The 25,473-nt window shown below is 31.8% G+C and overlaps 1 protein-coding gene across 1 annotated transcript; it reads right to left on the bottom strand.

Moving 5' to 3' along the window:
• Positions 1-8,380: 8,380 nt before the first annotated feature.
• On the bottom strand, positions 8,381-8,863 carry LOC115986084 (putative receptor-like protein kinase At3g47110). The gene has a single exon (XM_031108947.1). It carries the CDS (start codon positions 8,861-8,863, stop codon positions 8,381-8,383), a length of 483 nt encoding a protein of 160 aa, XP_030964807.1.
• Positions 8,864-25,473: the final 16,610 nt, after the last annotated feature.

Here is a 25,473-nt window from a genome sequence, read left to right as displayed (position 1 = left end):
CTATATGATGATAAAAATATACCCTAAACCTAAAAGATGATCGAAATACCCTTAAACCTAAAAATGACCAAAATACTCATTTTTATAATTTCAGGCTATTTTGGTCATTTTTTAGGTTTAGAGGGTATTTTGGTCATTTTTTAAGGTTTTGAGGGTATTTTGGTCATTTTTTAAGGTTTTGAGGGTATTTTCGGTTATTTTTTATATTTAGGGGGGTATTTTGGTAATTTTTATATTACGAGAGTATTTTGATCATTTTTAGGTTTCATGGGTATTTTGGTACTTTTTAGGTTTTGGGGAGTATTTCGGTCATTTCTTAGGTTTAGGACATATTTTTTGTCATTTTTAAGTTTTGGGGGCATTTTGATTATTTTAAAGGTTTCGGGGGTATTTCAGTTATTTTTTAGGTTTATGGGGTATTTGGTATTTTTATAGTTTTCGGGGATATTTTGGTAATATTTTAAGTTTAAGGGGTATTTTGGTAATTTTATGATTTTAGAGGTATTTCAGTCATATTTTAGGTTTAGGGTGCATTTCGGCAATTTTAGAGGATTTTAGGAGTACTTTGGTTATTTGCAAGTTTTAGACGCAATTTGGTAATTTTGATTATTGGTTAATTGGGTTGGTTTGGGTTTACTCATAATAATTTGGTTGAGTTAGGTTTGGATAAGATTTAATTAGTTAAATGGATAATAATGGGTAAATTACACCCGATTGGCATGAAAATTGGCGTGCATGTTAAGAACATATTAAACATGTAATCCAACGGTTGGATTTTCAAAATATGAATTCAATAATAAGTTATTGGGTGGTGTAAAATTTTTTAGAGTTACATCAGGTGTAACTTGAACTAAGCCCTATATTTCTTAATTTGATGTGAATTTTGACAAATCTACCATTAGATTACATTATCTTCATATATTTTTTATGTTTACAAAATTTCAAGATGATCAGAGATTAATAAGCATGTCATCAATTAATTTTCTAAATTCAAGTTTTTGTAGTTTAAAATAATGTTTAAAAGAAGAGTTTAAAGATCAAATGGTAAATTACACCTAATTGGCATGAAAATTGGCACGCATGTTAAGAACATATAGATCATGTAATCTAACGGTTGGATTTCAAAATATACATTCAATAATAAGTTATTGGGTGATGTAACATTTTTTAAAGTTACACCAGGTTTATCTTGAACACAGCCCTATATTTTTAAATTCAATGTGAATTTTGACAAATTTATCGTTAGATTACATTATCTTCATATATTTTTCATGCTTACAAAATTTCAAAGATGAGTTTAAAAATGATCAAAGATTAATAGTCATGTTTAAATTCAAGTTTTTGTAGTTTAAAATAATGCATAAAAGATGAGTTTAAAGATCAAATGGTAAACAACATCCGATAGGCATGAAAATTTGCATGCATGTTAAGAACATATAGAGAATATAATCAAACGGTTAAATTTTAAAAATATGAATTCAATAATAAGTTATTGGGTGGTGTAACATTTTTTAGAGTTACATCAGCTGTAACTTGAACCCAGCTCTATATTTCTTAATTCGATGTGAATTTTGACAAATCTACCGTTAGATTACATTATCTTCATATATTTTTCATTCTTTAAAAATTTCAAGATGATCAAATATTAATAGGCATGTCATCAATCAATTGTCTAAATTCAAGTTTTTGTAGTTTAAAATAACATTTAAAAGATGAGTTTAAAGATCAAATGGTAAATTACACCTGATTGGCATGAAAATTTGCATGCATGTTAAGAATATATAGATCATGTAATCTAACGGTTGGATTTTCAAAATATGCATTCAATAATAAGTTATTGGGTGGTGTAACATTTTTTAGAGTTACATCAGGTTTAACTTGAACACAGCCCTATATTTCTTAATTCAATGTGAATTTTGACAAATCTTCCGTTAGATTATATTATCTTCATATATTTTTTATGCTTACAAAATTTCAAGGTGATCAAAAATTAATAGGCATGTCATCAATTTATTGTCTAAATTCAAGTTTTTGTTGTTTAAAATAAAGCTTAAAAAATGAGTTTAAAGATCTAATGGTAAATTACAACTGATTGGCATGAAAATTGGCATGCATGTTAAGAACATATAGATCATGTAATCCGACGATTGGATTTTCAAAATATGCATTCATTACTAAGTTATTGGGTGGTGTAACATTTTTTAGAGTTACACTAGGTTTAACTTGAATACAGCCCTATATTTCTTAATTCAATATGAATTTTCACAAATTTATCGTTCGATTACATTATCTTCATATATTTTTCATACTTACAAAATTTCAAGGTGATCAATGATTAATAGTCATGTCATCAATCAATTGTTTAAATTCAAGTTTTTGTAGTTTAAAATAACGCATAAAAGATGAGTTTAATGAGCAAATGGTAAACTACATCCGATTGACATGAAAATTGGCATGCAAGTTAAGAACGTATAGAAAATATAATCTAACGGTTAGATTTTCAAAATATGAATTCAATAATAAGTTATTGGGTGGTATAACATTTTTTAGAGTTACATCAAGTGTAACTTGAACCCAGCCATATATTTTTTAATTCGATGTGAATTTTGACAAATCTACCGTTAGATTACATTATCTTCATATATTTTTCATGCTTAAAAAATTTCAAGGTGATCAAAGATTAATAGTCATGTTATCAATCAATTGTTTAAATTCAAATTTTTGTAGTTTAAAATAACGCATAAAAGATGAGTTTAAAGATTAAATGGTAAACTACATCCGATTGGCATGAAAATTGGCATGCATGTTAAGAACATATAGAAAATGTAATACAAAGGTTAGATTTTCAAAATATAAGAATAATAATTTATTGGGTGGTGTAACATTTTTTAGAGTTACATCATGTGTAACTTGAACTCAGCCCTATATTTCCTAATTCAATGTGAATTTTGACAAATCTACCATTAGATTACATTATCTTCGTATATTTTTCATGTTTACAAAATTTTAAGGTGATCAAAGAGTAATAGGCATGTCATCAGTCAATTGTCTAAATTCAAGTTTTTGTAGTTTAAAATAACATTTAAAAGATGTGTTTAAAAATCAAATGGTAAATTACACCTGGTTGCCATGAAAATTGGCATGCCTGTTAAGAACATATAGATCATGTAATCTGACGGTTGGATTTTCAAAATATGCATTCAATAATAAGTTATTGGGTGGTGTAACATTTTTAGAGTTACACCAAGTTTAACTTAAGCACAGCCCTATATTTCTTAATTCAATGTGAATTTTCACAAATTTATTTTTAGATTACATTATCTTCATATATTTTTCATGCCTACAAAATTTCAAAGTGATCAAAGATTAATAGTCATGTCATCAATCAATTGTTTTAATTCAAGTTTTCGTAATTTAAAATAACGCATAAAAGATGAGTTTAATGATCAAATGGTAACTACATCCGATTGACATGAAAATTGGCATGCATGTTAAGAACATATAGAAAATGTAATCTAATGCCTAGATTTTCAAAATATGAATTGAATAATAAGTTATTGGGTGGTGTAACATTTTTTAGAGTTACATCAGGTGTAACTTGAATCCAGTCCTATATTTCTTAATTCGATGTGAATTTTGACAAATCTACTGTTAGATTACATTATCTTCATAAATTTTTCATGCTTACAAAATTTCAAGGTGATCGAAGATTAATAGGCATGACGTCAATCAATTGTCTAAATTCAAGTTTTTGTAGTTTAAAATAACGTTTAAAAGATGAGTTAAGATCAAATGGTAAATTTCACCCGATTGGCCTGAAAATTGGTATGCATGTTAAGAACATATAGAACATGTAATCCAATGGTTGGATTTTCAAAATATGAATTAAATAATAAGTTATTGGGTGGTGTAACATTTTTAGAATTACATTAGGTGTAACTTGAACTCAGCTCTATATTTCTTAATTTGATGTGAATTTTTATTTCTATAACAACTGTGACTTCGGGATCATTTTGGCATCTTAACAGAAACGTTCAAAAACCGATTGAGTCATCCTGGTTTTCCGTTTTCACGGTTGATCAGCCGATCCTTAGTTAATCTTGGGTTTTTACTATTTTTTGGTTTTTTGTTATAACCAGACCGGATCAGTGATTGGTTCCTGGTTGAATTGGCAAGTCTAGTCTAGTTTTAAAAACTGATACGAACAAGGAACCAAAAAAGTGACTGGTTAATTACCAGTTTTTTGGTCCGATTGGTGACGTCATAAATATTTATTTTATAATTATAAAAGAAAAAATATAATGAGTTTATTACTTATAATATGTAGGTAAAAATTTGCAAAAGATTTATGTGGGTTTTCACATCTTACATTTAGAAAATAAAAATAGCAAAATGTAAAAGCGGACCATCACATATTTTAGTGATACTTTCATTTAGATTTAATTATTTTTCATGGGTATTTTTCTTATTTTAGAGATTTTGAAGATATATTGGTCATTTTAGTAGTTTTTGAGAATATTTGGTGATTTTATAAAAATTGGCTTTGGGTAGGGTATGGATATCTATGGATAAACAGACCGGGTAACAATTGGGTATGGATACTAATTGGGTAAGGTAATCAGATATCCATGGATAAATTAATTGGGTCGGGTATATATGGGTATACCCTGCCCATGGTCATCCTTAATTATTTGTAAACAATAGGTGATGAACACTTATTTCTTCACCAAAAACACCTCCATCTTAATATTGGATGATGAATTTGGAATTTTGTCACCCTCCAGTTAGTCTTTGGTAAACAATAGGTGACCAAAATTTATTTTGTCACCAAAAACACCTACATCCTAATATTGGGTGACTAATTTAGAATTTCGTCACCTCTGGTAAGTCTTTGGTGACGTGAATATTTCGTCACCCTAGGTTTGCCTTTTTTTCATGACCTATAGTGATCAAATAAATATTTCGTCATCAATTTGTGCATCTTTGGTGATGAAATATTGATTTCGTCACCAATTTTAAAAATTTTATAATATTTGGTGATGAATTCTTCTTTTCCTCACTAAATGTTATCATTTGGTGACGAAATTGTTTATCCTCACTAGATTTCGTCACCATAGCCCACTTTTGTTGTAGTGAAAATTTGTATAAAATAATTTGTAAATCTAGCATTATCTATATGTTATTATTAGTGTTGGGTTGGGTTTGGTGAGAAGTGTTTGAAAGGTAAATTGATGGTGGAGCATGGCCAAAACCATTGCAATATCAAACTTTGTAAATCTAGTATTTGACATTAGTTATTATTGGTGTTGGGTTGGGTTTGGTAAGAAGTGTTTGAAGGGTAAATTGATGGTGGAGCACAGCCAAACTCATTGAAATATCAAACTTTGTAAATCTAGAATTTTCCATTAGTTATTATTGGTGTTAGGGTGGATATGGTAAGAAGTGTTTGAAGGATAAATTGATGGTGGAGCATGGCCAAACCCATTGTAATATCAAACTTTGTAAATCCAGCATTTTCTGTATGTTATTATTAGTGTTGGGTTGGGTTTGGCAAAAAGTGTTTGAAGGGTAAATTGATGGTGGAGCACGGCCAAACCCATTGAAATATCAAACTTTGTAAATCTAGTATTTTCCATTAGTTATTATTGGTGTTGGGGTGGGTATGGTAAGAAGTGTTTGAAGGGTCATTGAAATATCAAACTTTGTAAATCTAGTATTTTCCATTAGTGATTATTGGTGTTGGGGTGGGTATGGTAAGAAGTGTTTGAAGGGTCAATTGATGGTGGAGCACAGCCAAACCCATTGAAATATCAAACTTTGTAAATCTAGTATTTTCCATTAGTTGTTACTGGTGTTGGGTGGGTTTGGTAAGAAGTGTTTGAAGGGTAAATTGATGGTGGAGCATGGCCAAACCCATTGAAATATCAAACTTCGTAAATCTAGTATTTTCCATTAGTTATTATTGGTGTTGGGGTGGGTTTGGTAAGAAGTGTTTGAAAGGTAAATTGATGGTGGAGCACGGCCAAACCCATTGCAATATCAAACTTTGTAAATCTAGCATTTTGCATTAGCTATTATTGGTGTTGGGGTGGATTTGGTGAGAAGTGTTTGAAGGGTAAATTATTGGTGGGGCAGGGCAAAATCATTGTGATATTAGTCGTTTGAAGCCCATTTCTCAACAAAGGGGCTCCGATTGTGTTAGGTATTTACTCTTTTTATATATATATATATATACCATCCCTTCTTTCTTTTTGCTTATTCTTATTATTATTATTATTATTATTGTTGTTGTTGTTCTTGTTGTTCTTGTTATTTTGCTAGATCTGAGGATTTAATCATAATTTAAAGCCAATTAAGTCTCATAGATATAAAGGAAGAGGATAAGGCTAAGTGGACCGTCACCAAGTCAAGTTTCTTCTCTTGTGCAGCCACATATGAGGCACAAGGCTAAGGTGGTGGACTGGTGGAAGCTCTCGTGGCTCAACCTTACCATACCAAAGCATGCTCTCATTGGCTGATTGGTTATCAAGAATAAATTAACCACTAGAGGCTGTCCCAATGGAATAATAAGGGAAGTAAAATTAATACATGGCAAGTTGTGATTGGTGAAACATAAAGTAGTACATAAAAAGTGGTACAAAGAATATGTATTCATCCCAATGAGGTTACACAGGTGACACTCTTTTTGTGTTGAAAGAATGAGCCATTTCTTTATTTAGTGATCTTTCCGGACACATGTTTATGGAAATTGGGCTGTTAGGAACCTCAAAGTGAAGGGACTTGCAAGTTACAGCATTCATATGTAAGATTGGATGGTGGGGGTCTATATATTATATTTGGTGCCAAAGGAAGGCTATCATCCATAATGGCCCAATCTTAACTAAGGAGCAAATCCTGTCAAAAAATAAAGGAAGATGTTAGAGGCAAGCTTGAGTTCAAAGAAAAATTCCCTAATTCCACTCTAAACAGGATTCTTTGCTGACTTCGGGGCTTAAACAATTCTATTTTGATCTCCACGGCTCAATGATCTTTAATTTCTGCAGTAAATTGCAGAATTTGTTTTGATTTTGAGTTATAATGGAGTCGCTTGTTGGATAAATGGAAAATGGCAAGGTTCTGATTTTGTTTGTGGTAGTAGGATGCTATACTAACTATGGCTAATTGTATTGCACTATATTTATTCGCTTTGCTTGGGTTGTGAGTTGCATTTGAGCTGTTTACTGAGGTCAGCTACATGCTTTTTTCTTGTTAGTAAATACAACTAGAGGTGCAAAAAATGACTATCAATTCTGCAGATTGTTGCTGTGTGCAAGACTGTTTGCTATGTGCTTGGAAGGTTGATTGCTTAAACAAGTGTTCTCCTGTTCATAGTTCACAGATGTTTGTTTAGCTTGTGTTATTAATGCACAGGTTAACTTTGTATTTTTGGTTGGCTTTGTTGGTCGAGTGGGCTTCTTTTAGGCTTAGTAATTTTGATAGCTAAATGACCTTTTGTTCTTTGAATAGATTGTATTCTTTGTTTCTTTTTCAATAAAATATTTATTCGAACTTGAATCCTTGAAGAATTTATTCTAGGTAGTGAAGGGTGACTGTTCTTATAAGTGTTTGTTTAAAGTCTTATATAATAAATTGAAACTTAGGTTGATTGTTATACTCTCTACAGCTACAAGATAATGTAATTTAAAATATTAAGTTTAAAGGGAAATTAAACAAAAGATCCACTTTTATTTGTACACTAGAATAATGCCATATAAAGTTCTAAACTAACATGGCATCTTTGATGCATTCCCTTCCTATAAAAGGCTTTTAGGAATTGAGTTGATTATTAGTACAAACACAGTCACACATAATAGTAGTAGAACAAAGCACAGTACATGAAGAACACTCCTACACCAGAAGAGAGAGAAAATCACTGATTCTAACACTAGAAGTGAAAGAAAATCATCCATTGATCCTTTCAAAAAGGGATTAAACTAGCATAATAATATAACAGATCAGGTAGAAATGCCTAATCTCATGCTTAATCCAGGAATTATTAAAGACATTAAATTCCTTCTATTTGTTTCATGTCTCTGCAATTCACCCAAAAAAAAAAAAAAAATCGTTAGCTCACCATTTTAAACCTTGATAACATAAGAAAAGGGATAGGAATTATTACATGAAGGTTGTGGGTTTTAATAAGATGACAATTTATGTTTAGTTTTGTGATCATGAATGAAAATGAAAATCCAATTTTACAATCATCTATGATGATCTACTCAAAATTAATAAAAAGGTCAACATAAAATCTCCATGCTTTTTTAATAGAAGTATTTGGGGACTGAATGAAATCAAAGTAAATGAATAGGGCACACTACTTAACTTAGTCTTATAATCAAAACTAAATACCCCTTACTTGAGCTCTACTTGGTCTGTCTCTGTGCATTCCCAAACTAACGAAAGCACTTTTTATCAGTTTCAGTTCCTTAATGACTTCCTCCATACACATTCTCTCTTTTGGGGATTCCAATGAACATAAGATTTCAATATTAAGAATTGAGAGTAAGCACTTTTGCGTGTCAACATCAATATGCATAGAATCCTCAATATTATTAGCTTCTTCTACTTCAATTTCATTATCACTGTCATCTTTTTCTGTTGCCATCATTACTACAATTGCAACTCCTAATTCTTCAACTTCTCTTGGCAAAAGCATTGGGTCAACAACTTGAGCAAGTCTTTTTGGTAATGCCATCTTAACAAAATAATGGAGATTCAGACCATCTTTAAACATATCATCAGTGGGAGACCTTCCTGTAAACATTTCCAGCACAAGGACTCCGTAGCTATATACATCCCCCTCAGTTGATACCTCACCACCCATGCCATACTCTATAACTCGTGGAATGGAAGGAAATTAGGCAATTTTTATCTATAATGAAATGGATTAAGGTTTAAAAAAGCAAATACAAAGAAAATGAAATGAATCTATATGGAAAAACTATATGACATATGATATTACTTCCGCAATGGAAGGAAAATGTATGAAACTTTACCTCGAGGGGCCAAATTACTTTTTTTTTTTTTTTTTGCATGTTCAATTTGATTGAAATATATGCATACAAAGAAGATATGAAGCTTAGCCAAAGGATCAAAATGTCCATCACCAAATTAACTTAGGCATTTCTCAGAGTATGAATATTACTTTTGCTATTAATTATATTATTTTAAATTTTATGTAAAATTAATTATGTGCTTGTATGTACTCAAGTGAATATTTATTATATGAGACAAAGAAATAGTAAGAAAGAGAGTATGTTAATATGTTTATACTAATTTTAAGAATATTATATGCTTAAGAATACAAGTGGTTAATTCTTATCTTTTGATAAAGTGACAAAGAGAAAAGCAACATATTATAGTATTGTTAAAGATTTAAAACTAAATAAGAGAGGTTATACCTAGAGCAACATAGCCGATAGATCCATTTAACCCAATTGTACAAGTATACTTTTGGGAAGAATCATCGGTGCCTATGAGGTGTCTTGCTAAACCAAAGTCGCTTACATGAGCAATCATCTCACTATCGAGAGGAATATTGCTTGGCTTTAAATCACAATGTATGATTTGTTGCTGACAATGATTGTGCATATAATTTAATGCAGAAGCCACATCAATTGCAATAATTATTCTTTGAAGAAAGTGAATGCTCAAAAATGTGTTAAAACACGAGCTCTTTAGACCCCCAAATTAAAATATTACGGCTCGATAGATTTTACTCTAATTTATACTAAGTGCGGAATAGAGTAAATGTGAGCTGATAAATAAATAAACTACTCTAAGCCATTATCAATATAACACAGCAGTAAAATGACAGCTAAAAGAGTTGGGAAGAAGAAAGCAAACACAAGATAATACGCCAATATGTTATCGAAGAGGAAACTGAAGAACTCGGCGAAAAACCTCTCCACCGCCTTCCAAGCGATAATCGATCCACTAGACAATCAGTGGGGATAGATGGGTTAGCAAGAGACCCTCTAAGCCTAATCTACCCGATGCACCTAAGCCCTCCAAGCTCCTACTCCAACAAGACTTCTCGGAACCGTGTCTTGTTTAGCTCTCCGAATCCCGCAATACGCCCAATTGCATCCGCTAAAGCCTGGTTTTTTCCAATGCTTCTCAGCAGCACCAAAACTTTACTGAACATTTTGAAAGGGTGTGGTAAATGTTTGGGCTATCAACCTCTCAATGGTATGGAAATGGAAAGGTAGGAGTTGAGGAAAATCCACAAGCAAAATGTGTAGAGAATTATGGGTATAACAATCTCTAACTCTCAAGGTTTGTGGCTAGGGTTTTCTCTCAGAAGCACTCAACATTTGTGGGTAATATGGGTATAAATAGTGCAGGCACAGAAAGTGTGTATCAGAAATGACAGTCTAGCAAAACAGAATGTTTCGTGGGTATCTCGAGGGAAGGCCTTATCTGCGAGACACTTGCGAAACATAGTTGTCTCCATCCTGTCCTGACTCTTCGCAATCCAGTCATGTGCAGGGCACATGCATCACTTCGCGGGATGCTTACTCGCGAGCTACCCACAAAAACACTTCAGTCTTCAATTTGCCTTGAGTCTTCACACACACTCTCTCTCTCTTGCACACAACCCTTACAAATAAATTCCACAATAAATACAGGATATAAAAGATTGAACATAATTACAATTAAATTTGGCACAGAATAAAAGCCAACAAAATACATAGTTGTAAATTACAACTTTACAGAAAGCTTAATTTTTTTGATTGATTTTCGCAATTTGTCATTGGATGTAGCCATATATCTAAGCCCCTATTTGTCATGAATTCAAATACAAGAGCTTTAAATTCATCACCATTATAATTGATACTAGAGCAACATGTTAAGATCTTCACAAGATTTCGGTGCCGAAAATTTCTTAAGACATTGCATTCCACCACAAAACTCTTGGTAGCTCCTTTAGTTTGAAGTTTTAGGACTTTTACAGCAACTAACATTTCTTCATGATTAAGAACTCCTTTGTAAACTGATCCAAAACTACCAGATCCAATCAAATTGTTAAGAGAAAAACCATTAGTTGCTCGATGAAGCATTTTGAAGGAAACTGTTGGGAGGAGATCCGTCTTTGAGACTATAGAAGATGGTTTCATTTTATATTTTTTCCTCCAATAAAGAACAAGAAATGATGAAACTAGCAGGACACATGCAACCACACAAAAAATTGTGATCATTGTTCTAGAAGTAAGAGATTTTCTTGATTTTGTAACTTTGGGGCATTTAGGTAGTTGTAATTGTGGAATACCCCCACAAAGCTTATTATTTCCAATAATTGATATTGCATCTATATTTTTGAAAACTCTAGCAGTTGGTAGTGGACCCTTAATATCATTGAACGAAATGTTCAAGTATTTTAAAAATAAAAGTTTCTCTAGACCCTTTGGAATAAATACTGATAAGTTGTTTCACGAAATATCCAAAAGTTCAAGGCCTTTCAAATAAGCCATGGATGAAGGTATGATTCCTTCAAAGGAATTCCCTTGCAAGTAGAGGTTTTCTAAATTCAATAAATTTCCAATTGTTGTGGGAATTTCACCGAACAAGTTGTTTTCAGAGACATCTAGAGAATTAATATTTTTCAAATTGCCGACTTCAACAAGTAATTTGCCACTAAATGAGTTGTAGGATAAATTGAGTAATAGCAACAAAGAGAAAAGAGAAAAAACTTACTGAGGTATAACTCCACTGAGGTAATTTTGTGAAACATCCAATTGTTGCAAACTTCAGTAGTTACCAATACTTGGAGGTATACTTCCTTCTAACTTGTTTTGAGAAAAGTCGAAATGAACCAATTGAATGAGGTTGCTAGTGGAGCTTGTGATTTTCCCTGACAAATTGTTCCCCCATAAAAACAATCCTTGCATCTTCCAAAAGTTCCTAAAATAAGTAGGTATCACACCAGTGAAAAGATTCACTTCCATGCTCAAACCAATTAAGTTGATAAGATTCTGCAACATTGCAGGAATCGCTCCTGATATTTTGTTGCCTCCTAAATACAATTCATTAAGTTTTATTGACAAGTTGCCAATAGAATTGGGCAAAACACCTTCGAATTGGTTTAATGTAATTGACAGCGATTCCATTTTGCTACAATTTCTTAAAGACGTTAAGAAATCCAAATCCTTTCCTAATTTATTTTGACCTAGATTTAGCACTTTAAGATCTAGTAGATATCCCAAATTAGTCGGAATTGGTCCCACCAAGTTGTTATACCCTAGGTCAATCACTTGAAGCTTAGATGCGTTGCATAAAGAACCAGGGATCGGCCCAAAGAATTTATTGTAAGAAATTTCAAATAATTTGATATTAGGGAGAGTGAGGCCTATGTTTGTTGGAAGAGTGCCACTAAGGGTCCGTTTGGGAGTTTATAAAGGAATTGAATGGAATGGAATGATCATTAAAGGAATGGAATGGAATGGATTTAGTAGGGAAAGGAATGGAATGGAATGGAATGGAATGTGATTTAAAAATCTTGTTTGGATGTTATAAAATAAAGGAATGGAATGGAATAGAAAGTAAGTAACATCGTTTGGGAGTGACATTGGAAAGAATGGAATGGAATCATTTTATAATAACATTACTATTATACCCCTCATTTTAAAGAATATAAAAAATAATCAATGAAACTTATAATTGCTTTGAAATGCTTAGTATTTAGTGGATGATGTGAAACTAGTTAGCCACAATTGGGTCTGTGTTAGATTATTGAATTACAATATTGTTTTGTCAAGGTGAATAGATTGTATCACACTAATCAATAATTTAACAGATGAAGATAATGGCATGAAAAATTAACAATAGTACAATTTCTTTATTTCAATTTGCAAATTTTTTTTAGGGGCTGCTAGTTTTAGATTGGATCTTTTTTGGCTGGTATGCTTTACAATGGATTCGATAATTTAATACATCTCCATCTCCCAATTTCATTAAGGAAAAAAAAATTATTGTAGCTAAAAAACAAGTTATGTATATTCCTATGTTGTAAAGCAATTCACGCATCACATATTTATTCTCAACAAAATAAATATTGTCTAACAATGCAAACAAATATCTTTAAAAAAAAAAAACTCCAGTAATGAGTAATACCAAAACAAAACAAAATAACATAATCCATTCCAAAACTAAGGTTGGCCAAAAAATCCCACACTTTTTTTAATTTTTAGGCCTAGACATCAGTGTCAATAAGACACATTTGCGCTCATGATCTGGGCAACGAAAGAACATCTCTTTATATGTTGGATTTTCCATCAAAAATATGTAGGCCTCAGGCATAAAAAAATTTATATTAAAAATAATCTACTCCAACTTATTAAAGTTCTAAACTACTATTATTTTAATTAAAATACTTTTCATTTTATTTTCTTTTCATTTTAAATTTTTTTTACTCTTTTTTTTTTTCTTAACCACACACCTGTCCTTGTACACTAGCTTTAACATCTTAGTAAGTTGTAAACAAATGCATAAAATATATTATGTATATATTTTGTTTAGACAGAAAGGGAATTGACGTTGATAAATTATAACATAGATTGATGGATAGAAAAGGGAACTATCTTGGTCTAATATTGGTTTTGTTATTTGCATTGCAAGAATTCTGTTGTGATTTCATGAATAAGTAGTGGGCAATAAATTTGTTTGAATTATTTTTGGCTAAGAATATATTCAATGAAATGCCTTGATTTGAATTTGGGCAGAGTCATGTTACTCGGTCCTAGGCTGAATCATTTTCATGCTCAGCATTAATAGTAAAAAAATAAGTTTCTATGCTAACTCAGTGTATGATTTTCTGCAACAGTGCATTACTTTCTAGTTTCTTCTCATTTAAATTTTTTTTTACTCTTGCTTTTTTCTTAACCACACACCTGTCTTTTGTCTAAACTTGTACACTAGCTTTTGTAGACATTTCCTCTTAACCATACACATGGTGAAGCCTTGGAGCTATTAACTAATTGGATGGTTGACTTAAAACTGCAAGTGTACGTAACACACCACTTGCTTCGTAAATAACAGAAGAATCAAAGAGGAAACAGAGTAAAAAGCAAATTTGAGTTCTCTAGCGGTTCTCAGTTTCAAATTCACAGCAGTTCTACAGCAATTTTCCAGCAATTCTCACTTTCAAATTTCTAAATACAATTTTTTTTTTTTTTAGCTGTACAGGTAACAGCAGTTTTCGTTTCTTTTCACTTTCAAGGTTTTTTCGTTTCTTTTCACTTTCAAGGTTTTTAGTTGTACAGAATGTAGTTTGTTTTGGTTTTTAGGTGTACAAAAACACTATATATCACTCTCATGAATCACTAGCAAATAATTCATAAAAAATAAAATAAAATAAAATAAAAAAGAAAAGACTAGCAAACAACCGAAAAGAAAAAGAAAAAGATAGACATACTTGGTTTGAGCAATATCTGAAAATTGCAGGAAAAAAAAAAAAAAAAAAAAAAAAAAGGACCAGCGGCAGCAGCTTCACTTTGTAGAGGACGGACAATATTGTGCAAGAATTATAGCTTTATTTTTCTTATGGCTGAATGAGAAAAAAAAGGTTGATATTAAAGGGGTATTTTAGGGATTTTAACAAAAAATTTCATTAAACCTAAATTCATTCCCTCTCATTCCTCCCAATTTTGAGGGGAACAAAAATGTGAGGTTTTGAGGGAAAAGGGAGGAATGAGCATTCCCTCCTAACCATTCCATTCCCTCTCACTTAAACTCCCAAACGAGGGAATGGACATTCCATTCCCTCCGTTAAAACTCCCAAACAAGAGAACAGGATCATACTGTTCAGTTTATTTCCTTCTAAATAATTACAACCTACCAAAAAATGTACGAGCAACGAAAGATTTCCAAAGGAAGGTGGGATTCCTCCTGTCAACGTGTTTGTTGAAACCCTAAGAGCAAAAAGCATTGACAAAGAGCCAAGCTCCATGGGGATTTTCCCAATAAGTTTGTTCCATGATAAGCCAATTACCCTGAGTTCGGAGCAGTTGGTCAACCTGGTTGGAATTTCTCCTACCCGCGTGTTATTTGAAAGATTGAGATGTTGTAGTCGGAACAAATGACCAACTTCCTTTGAAATTTCACCATAAAAGCTGTTATTTCGGATGTTGATGGCTCTAAGAAAGGTGAGGTTTCCAATGTAAGGTGTAATGGTTCCATGCAATTTATGCCCCTGTAGTGCCAAGGTTGCGACTCTTCGAAGGTGGCGGCCACATGTAATTCCATATCAGTTGCAGAACTAAACAGAATGATTCCATGAATTCAATACTCCAATTGGATCATTAGCAATGGATTCTTTGAATTTGAGCAAAGCCAAACGATCAGTCTCGTTAGTTGGAGTGGCAGAAGAAGTGGCAGGATGTAAGCATAGTTGGGTAATTATGGTAAAGAGTAGAATCATATGGAGGTATGTAAAGCATAATGTAGGAAAATTGGGGTTGTGAAGCTTCATTGGTCTGGACAAGCATGAAATTGGTGAAATTTTAGTACAAGGCAGAGTTAGATATACAAGTTTGTATTATATATATGGGCTCTTATAATTATGGTGTGGATGTAAATTGTATGCTTTTAAAATGATGACATAGACAAACATTTTCCTGCCTTGGTTGACGGTCAAGCAAGTGAAAGTTTGGTTGCTCTACTTAATTATTCTGCTTTTAAAATGATGACATACACAAACATTTTCCAATATGATTAATTATTCTGCTTTCACTTTCTTGGGATTACATTCATTATTTTTTAATGCTAAATCCTAGAAAAAACTTACCAATTGAAAAATAGTATTACTACTACACACCCTTAGTGCAATGGTCACTCCACAAGTATAAGTGCTTATGAAGTGTGGGGGGTAAGGGCCAAGGTTCAAGTCTTTAAGAGGGAGTTTCACATACATATATATTTAGATTAGGCTAGAGTAGAATTTCTATCTTGTAAAAAAAAAAAAAGCACTAATGCACTACTAGAGTGTAGAGCAGCCAGAGCAGAGTTTGGCTGCTCTACTCTCTTGTAGTTATGGTTGTCAAAATCCTGATCTGAATCCTACATTCCTATAATTTTACGATCCCACCTACCCAAAACAATTCAAATCTTTCAAGGATCTTTGTAATCATTCAGGATTGGTAGGATAATACGATTTTGACAATCCCAAATGACCTTGATTTCTTGTAATCATCTTTAACTTGACAAAAGGCTCAGTTGGACCTAAATGAAAAATAAAATCCCAATAGACCAAGTTTTTTCAATTTAATGTAGAGAGTGTGTCAGTTGGACCCAAATAAAAAATATCCCAATAGAGTGTCACATTTTTAGATTTTTTGCCTCTTTAGATGATGCTTACAAATAGATGTAGTGATGTATGGTAATTATATCAATGAATGCATAATTTATGTAATTATTTAACATACCAATGTGTATTTTTTGTTTTTTCTCAAATAATGTAGGATCTTACAATTCACGATTTGATCCTACGATCTACGATCTCATCTACTTCCCACGATCCTACGTAGGATCCCAATTTTGACAACCTTGTTGTAGTGCGTTAATGCTATTTTTATATTGGTAAATTTTTTCTAGGATTTAGCATTAATAAATTATGAATGCGCTCCCAAGAAAGTGAAAGCAGAATAGTTAATATTACATCAAACTTTTTATATATAAAAAATCATTAAAGATTTTTGAGTCTAAACTTTCCCTAATATGTGTGACGCAAGGGAAACATTGTATGAATGCATAATGTACTTAGAAATAGGCAAATGATAATATAATCTAATATACTATTTTCTTAAGTTGAGAGAAACTTTGTGAAAAAAGATTGGGAGCATATCACATCAATAGCAAGTAGCAACTACTCTTAGGGGGCGATTGGTTCTCTGTGATGTACTCTTAACGTGATGCACATTACAATGACGTGACATTAAGATTTCTAGTTTATTTTATTTTTCCTAACACTACCACAATCTAAAATTACAAAATATATCACATCACTTTAATCTTATAATCTTCCTAAATAATGTAATTTTGTATCATTATTTTAAGATTACATTAATGTAAGATTACAATAATATAACATTACAGTGTAATGTAATATTAATTTTGATGACTTACTAAATGCACCTCTCTCTCTCTCTCTCTCTAGCTTTACATTGATGAGTAAGGTCTACAGCATATTTTCATTAGTTTCATTTGGTTGAAATTGTGTGGAAAGAAACAATGCTGAATAGGTATCATCATAAACTATTTGGTGATTACGAACTATATATAAAATCGTTTTGAGTACAATGTTGTATTGACAAACATTCATTTTCCTAAAATTTTGAATCAAGTCTCATGATAATCTGTGGCTCAGTGTGATTGTCAGTTTCTTGGATTTGCTGTTTTTCATAGTTCTCAAGCTATTATAAGTAATACAGTCGATGTTATAGGGATGGATTATTTGGTTTAAGCTTTACTTCATTCACGAAATGATTTCTTGAATTAATATTTGTACATATTTAACACACAGGCAATTGATTTTGCCTTTTTGCAAATAATTTGTATTTTAAACCTGCTTATTCAATTTCTTTACTTTCTATCCTAGGATTCATTTCTCATTTTTGGGTTTAAGCTTACAGTAATGAACCCAAAACATAGGTGATTAGGTGTACGAAATATCAATCATAATTTTAATTAGAATAAATTTTTATAAAATGCTCTAATGTAGAAAAATATCAATTTTCAAAAGCTTACATAGTAACATTAGAAAAAAATTAATAAACACCAAAAGTTTTTGTGTGGGGATTTTCCCGCACAAGCTGTTTCTCCGCTTTGGGGAGCCAAGCTCGGACGGTTTTGTTCTCGGCCCCGAGTGTGGTGTTTGAGATTTTCACCTCAGGCACTTTGGCCGATATTGGCTTGACACCCTAGTCTCACATCGGTTAGAGATATGCCCCACGCATGCCTTATAAGCTCTTGGGCAAAGGCATGGTGTACCACTACTACGCATGCGTAGTAGTGGTACACCATGCCTTTGCCCAAGAGCTTATAAGGCATGCGTGGGGCATATCTCTAACCGATGTGAGACTAGGGTGTCAAGCCAATATCGGCCAAAGTGCCTGAGGTGAAAATCCCAAACACCACACACGGGGCCGAGAACAAAACTGTGCGGGCTTGACTCCCCAAAGCGAACAAATAGCTTACACGGGAAAATCCCCACACAAAAAGGCGCTTTTGAGGGGATGTGCCCCATCAAGAGTATTGTCCGCTTTGAGGCAAGGGTGGGATTAGCCCTACTATGTCCCGACCGCATGATACCCGCACGGCTTTGTTACCCTCCAAGGGCACGCCTCTACCACTACTCGCATGCGTAGTAGTGGTACACCATGCCTTTGCCCAAGAGCTTATAAGGCATGCGTGGGGCGCATTTCTAACCGATGTAGGACTAGGGTGTCAAGCCAATATCAGCCAAAGTGCCGGAGGTGAAAATCCCAAACACCACACTCGGGGCTAAGAACAAAACCGTGCGGGCTTGGCTCCCTAAAGCAGACAAACAGCTTGTGCAGGAAAATCACCACACAGTTTTAATTTTATATTATACTAGTATTATGCCCGTGCGATGCACGGCTTAATAAAAAAATTATATATAATTTAAAAAAATATATTTTTTGATAATATAATTAAAATATAAGAACAAATAAAATAGTAAAAATATTTTTAAAATTATGGCAAGTTTTAAATTTCTAAAAGTTCTTGGTAGTAAAATTGTAATTTGTTTACATATATATATATATATATATATATATATTTATATGTATGGCACTTAAAAATCTTTCCATTATACTTGCTAACGTGTACAGTAGTAGAAGTGCTAACCATATATAAATTTCTTGCATATATAACCAAAAACAAATTCCATAAATTACAAAATATAAGTATTTAGAGTTTCTAGACTACAATGTAAATGTAAAAGTTTACCTATAAATTATTTTAATGTTACCATAAGTGAGGAAATAATCAGCATAATCTATTAAGAACACCAAATCAAAGATGAATTGCATTATCTAAAGTTTTTTATATTAAAAAAAAATCATAGAATTTAAGCTATAATTGAACTACATTAGTATCTAGACCTTCTAGGGTACCACACTTAAATATTGTATTGCAATGTAAATGTAAAAGAATAAATATGTAAATACATACTTGCAAGGTTGTAGGTAGAAGAAGAGAAAAATAGAGGTTGTTGGTAGAAAAATAGAGAAAAAGAATTGTATTGTAAGTATTCATTATGGATTATTTGATAGTGTTGTTGTGTTCTCTGTCTTTCTGTCTGTGTCTACCCGAAACTTTGATACTCCTTTGTTGTGTTCCATTTTTACCATCGTTGGTGCCACCCGTGTTGGACAGTGAATTCCCAGAACCAAATAGTAAGGCCCGTTTATGCTAAGAGAGCGTGTAGGGCATGAAAGGTATAGGGTTGACTAGGGTATGTGTTACGAAATGCAACGGTGTTAAGACAAACATGATAATTGAGTGTTAAAACTAGGATAGTATGGAAAGATTGTGGAGATCCAACTCCTCTGTTAGTTCCAGGACTGGTTGTCCTCCTAATATTGTAAATGAAGAAGATCACACTATTGAAGAAAATGAGTTTCCTGATTTCCAAAAATGGAATATTCCCAAAGTTGATACTAAAACTGTTTACAAAACTAGTTGGATTGAAAATAGATTTTATTCTGCTTACAAAGTTAGAATTGTTGAACAAACATTTTCTATTTCAAAAACTCATGAAAAATGTTGCTTGTTTTCTAAAAGAAATATTAGTGATTTTCTTGCTAAAAAATTCAGTTATTTGCATATTGGTATGGTTCAAGTTGTTGTTAAACCACTTACTAGAAGGTATAAATGCTTCTATTTTCACATGTTTAAGAGATGCTAGATTTAAGAACTTTAAAGATAGCATGCTTGGTATGATTATTGCTTCTTTGTATGATGGTCCTATATATTTTACCTGTTATCCTAATATTACTCTTGCTTTGGATGATCCTAATATTGTTAAAGCTTTAACCTTGAATATTGCTTCTTCTGGTTATCACATGGATGGAGGCAGTAAGCCTTTTGCTCTGATTTGTTGTATTTATTATAGATTTTTAGGTACTCAATTGAATCCTGGTGCAACGATCAATAGAGAACCTGTTGGTAAAATCATGTTAATTCAATGTTCAACTCCCGATGCTACAGTTCAAGTTCCAAAAATGATTCAATGGCAAGATGTTAAGCTTCCCACTAAATTGTTGTTGGAACAAGAAACCCCTTTGGCTAAACTTGCTTTTGATGAGTTAGATCTCACTCATATTTAACAATATCTTGATGGTAATGTTAAAATAAGTTTTCAAAACAATCAACCCTTGAGGATCAACGAAGGAAGACATTCCTTTGCTGGATCTGAAAGTATCTCAAAAAGAGATCAAGATCTCAATGAATTTTTCCAAAAGAGTTTTGAAAAACCTACTAATTTAAAGCTAAAAGGTGTTTCAAGTGATAAATCCCAAGTTAGCATTGTTTTCTATTCTACTAAACCTGAAACTTCCTCTCAATATGGCAGAACTACTAATGAAGAAGAAGATGACACTAGATCTGTGTCTCCATCTGGTTCTGATTTTCCTCCTATTGAAAACCCTATTTTCCAAAGTTAATTAAGAGTTTTGAATGTTTTGAATGAAAGTTTTGAATTTGATATGGTTTCCCTGTTTATTGAATTTATTTATGCTAAAACCAGAGATAAAAGGAAATATTACCAAAGTACTTTTGCTCAGTCTGAAATGGAACGTGTTAAAAGGAAATGGAAAGAAAAAATGAATCAATTAAAAAAATATATTTTGTTTTTTTGTTTTTTGATTTTCTTGAAAATTATTATATTCCAAAAGATGAAGTTTCAAAAAATCATTTGAATGTGATAAAGAAATCAAATTTTGTTAAATATGATAAAACCATTGTTAGGTCTAGCCATCCGCCTCTTGAGAGAGTTTTGATAACCTATAAGAAGACTGATGTTAAGGCCTCCTCTTTCAAAATTACTGATGATCAAACTCCTAAGGCCTCCCCTTTCAAAATTGCTGATGATGAAACTCTTAAGGCCTCCCCTTTCAAACTCCTATTATTAGTATTATTGAACAAAACAATTTTACTAATGAATCCTTACATATTATTGGTCAACAACTTGACCATATTGAAGAAAAGATTATTGAAAAAACCCCTGTTTCAAAAGCTGAGAAACGTTTGATTGATTTACCCAGTCAAGATGGAAAATTAAAGTTTAAAACTTCCCAAGCTAAAACACTTGACATTGTTGAAAAAATGCTTTCTGATTTAAAAGTTAAAACTGAAGGTACTTCTAAAAGTGCTACTTGCACCATTTCAAGAAAGGAAAAAAAATTTGTTTCTGATGAAAACATAGATTCTGATTCGTTATCTTATGTTCCTGCAAAAAAGGTTTTTGATGATGATTTACCAGAAATCAAAAGATTTGTTGGAAATTCCAAACTTATGTTTTTTACAAAAAATTGGTATTCAAAACCTACTCCTTCTGATATGTAGTTTGAAGAAAGATCTTTTCAAACCCAATTCTCTATTTCTGCTGATAAAATTTATGAATGAAATATTGATGGTTTGTCTGAACAGGAAATCATTAATAAAATGGGTCATATGTCTATGGTTGGAATTGCTTACATTAATAACCATAATCTTAATCTGTTAGGATTAGTGCCCTTAAATCCTATTGTATGATGCTATGTATGATATTATGTATGACATGATGTATGACTTGATATTGTAATTAATAAAGTTGTTTTAATTATTATCTGAAATAATGGTAACAAATATTTAGACATTATCGTATAGTCTATGAGATGCATAGTATGTGATTTATGTGAAAAGTCACAAAAGATATAAATCATAAATTTTTTGTAAACTCAAAATTTAGTTCGTAGTCGGTGATGAAATTGGGCGTTTCATCTGTGAAGACTATAACATATTAACTAAGATGATTTGTCTTGATTAACTAAGATGATTTGTCTTGATCATGGAAGTGTTGACTTCTAGTTAATATGTTGACATGTTTTAAGAGTTAAAATATATTAAACTGAACCGTTGTGAGATTTATTATTCTCCTAACAACTATCAATTGAATAATAAATCTCATGACTTCCTTTTATATGAACTCTTAATCCTGAGAGAATAATGGACTTGATCATGAAGTGTAGGTTGTTTTGATATATCAGGAGTGAGATCTAAGATAACGGTCAAAATCTTAGTATGTTGGGCAGCCACATTTAGTGTTGATGGAACATATATTTTCAAGAAGGAATTCATAGTCTCTTAACGGAGATACAAAATATTCCCTTAAGATAAGTTTAATGAGTTTGTTATTCAGAATGTTAGGCCTAATTACTTTAGTAAATAGTTACTAAAGTATATATTTATGAAATTGGATTTCACAAATATAGAATAAATAACTTAAAGGATTAAACTGGGTACTCAAGGATTAAGATGTAGTAATTTACAAAGTGACAGTCTATATTCATGACTTTGTATTACTACGAATATTTTATGAAGGGGTTACATGTATAATAAAGTCTTGTGATATAATTTATTACTAAGACCTAGAGTGCAATTATATTTATATAGTGGTATTAAATAAAATTAATGGTAACTTTGGACTTGTCAAGAGTTGACAGAAAAGCCCAAGGCCCATTAGAGCTAGTGTCTTATTTGTTCCCTTTTGGCCCCACTTCAAGCCACATACTAAAACCCAATTGGAAAGGCCCAATAGACTAGCCTAATTAGATAATTAGTTTTAAGGAGAGAACTATACAGAATTTAGATAATATATATGAAAAGGTTTGTATGTGGAGTTAGACACTATTCTCATTCTTCCTATAACAAACTTATTGAGAGACCGCACTTCTTGGGCATAAGTGGAATTGAAGTGAGGATTGAAAGTATTCTCAAGAACTTCTGATATTTGGTTTTGAAATTCACTACACCGAGGTACACTTTCTTGTTCTTGAATTCTGAAACTTACATAGTACATGTTATCAATTGCGAATGAAGTAGATCCGTTATGCTTAATTTTTCCGCTGCGTACACTCATATTTCCATCATGATCACCCTGAAATTGTTAATCTCCTTGCTACTGGTTTTTTTGGTACTCTTTGTGGATGGTGGGATTCATATCTCGTAGAAGATTCCAAAGAATTTATTAAACATGCTGTTAAAAAGAATGATGAAGGTTTACCTATTTTTTATGAAAGTATTGGCAAAGGTATACCTGGCGGTGTCAATACCTTGGTCTATACTATTCTCAAACATTTTGTTGGTACTCCATCTAATATTTCGTCTCGAATTTCTGATTATCTGAACAATTTGAGATGTCCTACTATGTCTGATTACAAATGATATCAAGATGTTTTCATTTCCAAAGTCATGCTTCGAAAAGATTGCTACAAGCCTTATTGGAAAGAAAAGTTTATTGACGGTCTGCCTCCTATCTTTGCTCATAAGGTAAAACAAGAATTAATTGGTAAAAATGATTCTATTAATTATGGTAATCTAACTTATGGTGATATTTTAAGAACTATTAAAAACCTTGGTATTAATATGTGTGATAAAAAAAACTGTTAAAATACCAATTAAAAAATAAAAGAAAAGCTAAATATGAAATGGGTAATTTTTATGAACAATATGGTTTGCTTCATATTGCTCCTTCTAGACAATAGAGTAAAAAACATGATAAAAGTCACAAAAATTATAGCCATAAAAATATAGAAAATACAAAACCAACTTTGTTAAACCTAATGATTTCTATGCTAAAAAGAAAAATGTTTCTAAAAAATATGATAAACAGAGATCAGGTAAAGGCAATGTTTTAACTGTGGTAAACCTGGACACTACAGTAAAGATTGTAAACAAAAACCTAGTAAGTTAAAAAATAAGTTTAACATGCTAAATATCAATTATAAAGATCAAGAAGAATTATTCAGAATCCTTGAATCAAACAATTCGTCTGATTCATTGGAAGATGATTTTTCTTCCTCATCTGATTCTTGCTATCAATCTGCTGATGATTCTTCTGATTCACCTAATGTTAAAATTGGTTGTGAAGATTCCTGTTGCCATGTTATTAAATCTGTTAATGTTCTCACTAAAAGTGAAGAAAATGAAAGTTTGTTGATTAAATTGATAAGTCAAATTGAAAACCCTAAATTACAAAAAGAATATTTAGATAAGCTTAAGAAAAATTTAATAAAAGATGAAATTAGTAAAAATCTAAAATCAACTATAAGCTTTGAAGAAACTTTGGAGAGATTTAATCAAAAGAAATCCAAAGAATTAACTGTTAATGATCTTCAACATGAAATCATTGTTGTTAAACAAGAAATAATTGAATTAAAAAATGAATTCAAGAACATTAAAAGTGATAACGATAATCTTAAACAAGAACTGTTATTGTTAAAAATTGATAAAAATCTTGATAAACATCAATCTGATAATGAACAAGATGAACAAGATGAGCAAAAAGATGGAGATGAATCCAGTCGACAGGCTCTTCTTTCTGATAAAGGTACTATTGATAATTCTCAAATTAATCTTGTTAATAAAGTGCTTCCTCCAAAATGGTTTACAAAATCAAAATTGTTGTTTCTGATGATTATCATTTCACTGTTATTGCCTGATTGATTCTGGTGCAAATATGATTGATGATGTTTGCTCTAATGTTCCTAATGCTTTTTGGCATAAAAGAAAACATATTGTTGACTTGCCTTATGTTAAAGATTTTGATGAAAAGAACATTCCTACTAAAGCTCGCCCTGTTCAGATGAACGCTGAAACTATTGAGTTTTGCAAAAAAGAAATCAATGATTTACTTCAGAAAAAACTCATAAGGAATAGCAAGTCCCCTTAGTCTTGTGCTGCTTTTTATGTCCAAAAAATGCTAAGATTGAGAGAGGAACCCCTCGCTTAGTCATCAATTATAAGCCCTTGAACAATGTCTTAGAATGGATTAGGTATCCCATACACAATAAAAATGATTTAGTTCATAGACTAAGCAAGGCTGTGATATTTTCAAAGTTTGATATGAAATTTGGATTCTAGCAGATCCAGATTAGTGAGAATGATAGGTATAAAACAACTTTTACCACTCCTTTTGGACATTACGAGTGGAATGTGATGCCTTTTGGTCTTAAGAATGACCCTAGTGAATTCCAAAATATCATGAATGATATTTTCAATTCCTTCAGCCATTTCACCATTGTTTATATTGATGATGTTCTTGTTTATTCCAGTTCTATTGATGAACACTAGAAACATTTTTATTCATTTCTAGACACTATTAAGAGAAATTGTCTTGTTGTCTCTACTAAGAAAATCAAACTGTTTCAAACA

Source organism: Quercus lobata, chromosome 4 (genome assembly GCF_001633185.2).
Source record: "Quercus lobata isolate SW786 chromosome 4, ValleyOak3.0 Primary Assembly, whole genome shotgun sequence".
NCBI classification, from domain to species: Eukaryota; Viridiplantae; Streptophyta; class Magnoliopsida; order Fagales; family Fagaceae; genus Quercus; species Quercus lobata.
The sequence above is the reverse complement of the archived record's forward strand: the minus strand, read 5'-3'. Positions and strand labels throughout refer to the sequence as shown.

What these genes read in the sequence shown, in the direction of transcription:
- LOC115986084 (XM_031108947.1), bottom strand. Translation starts at nt 8,863, where the DNA reads ATGGGTGGTGAGGTATCAACTGAGGGGGATGTATATAGCTACGGAGTC.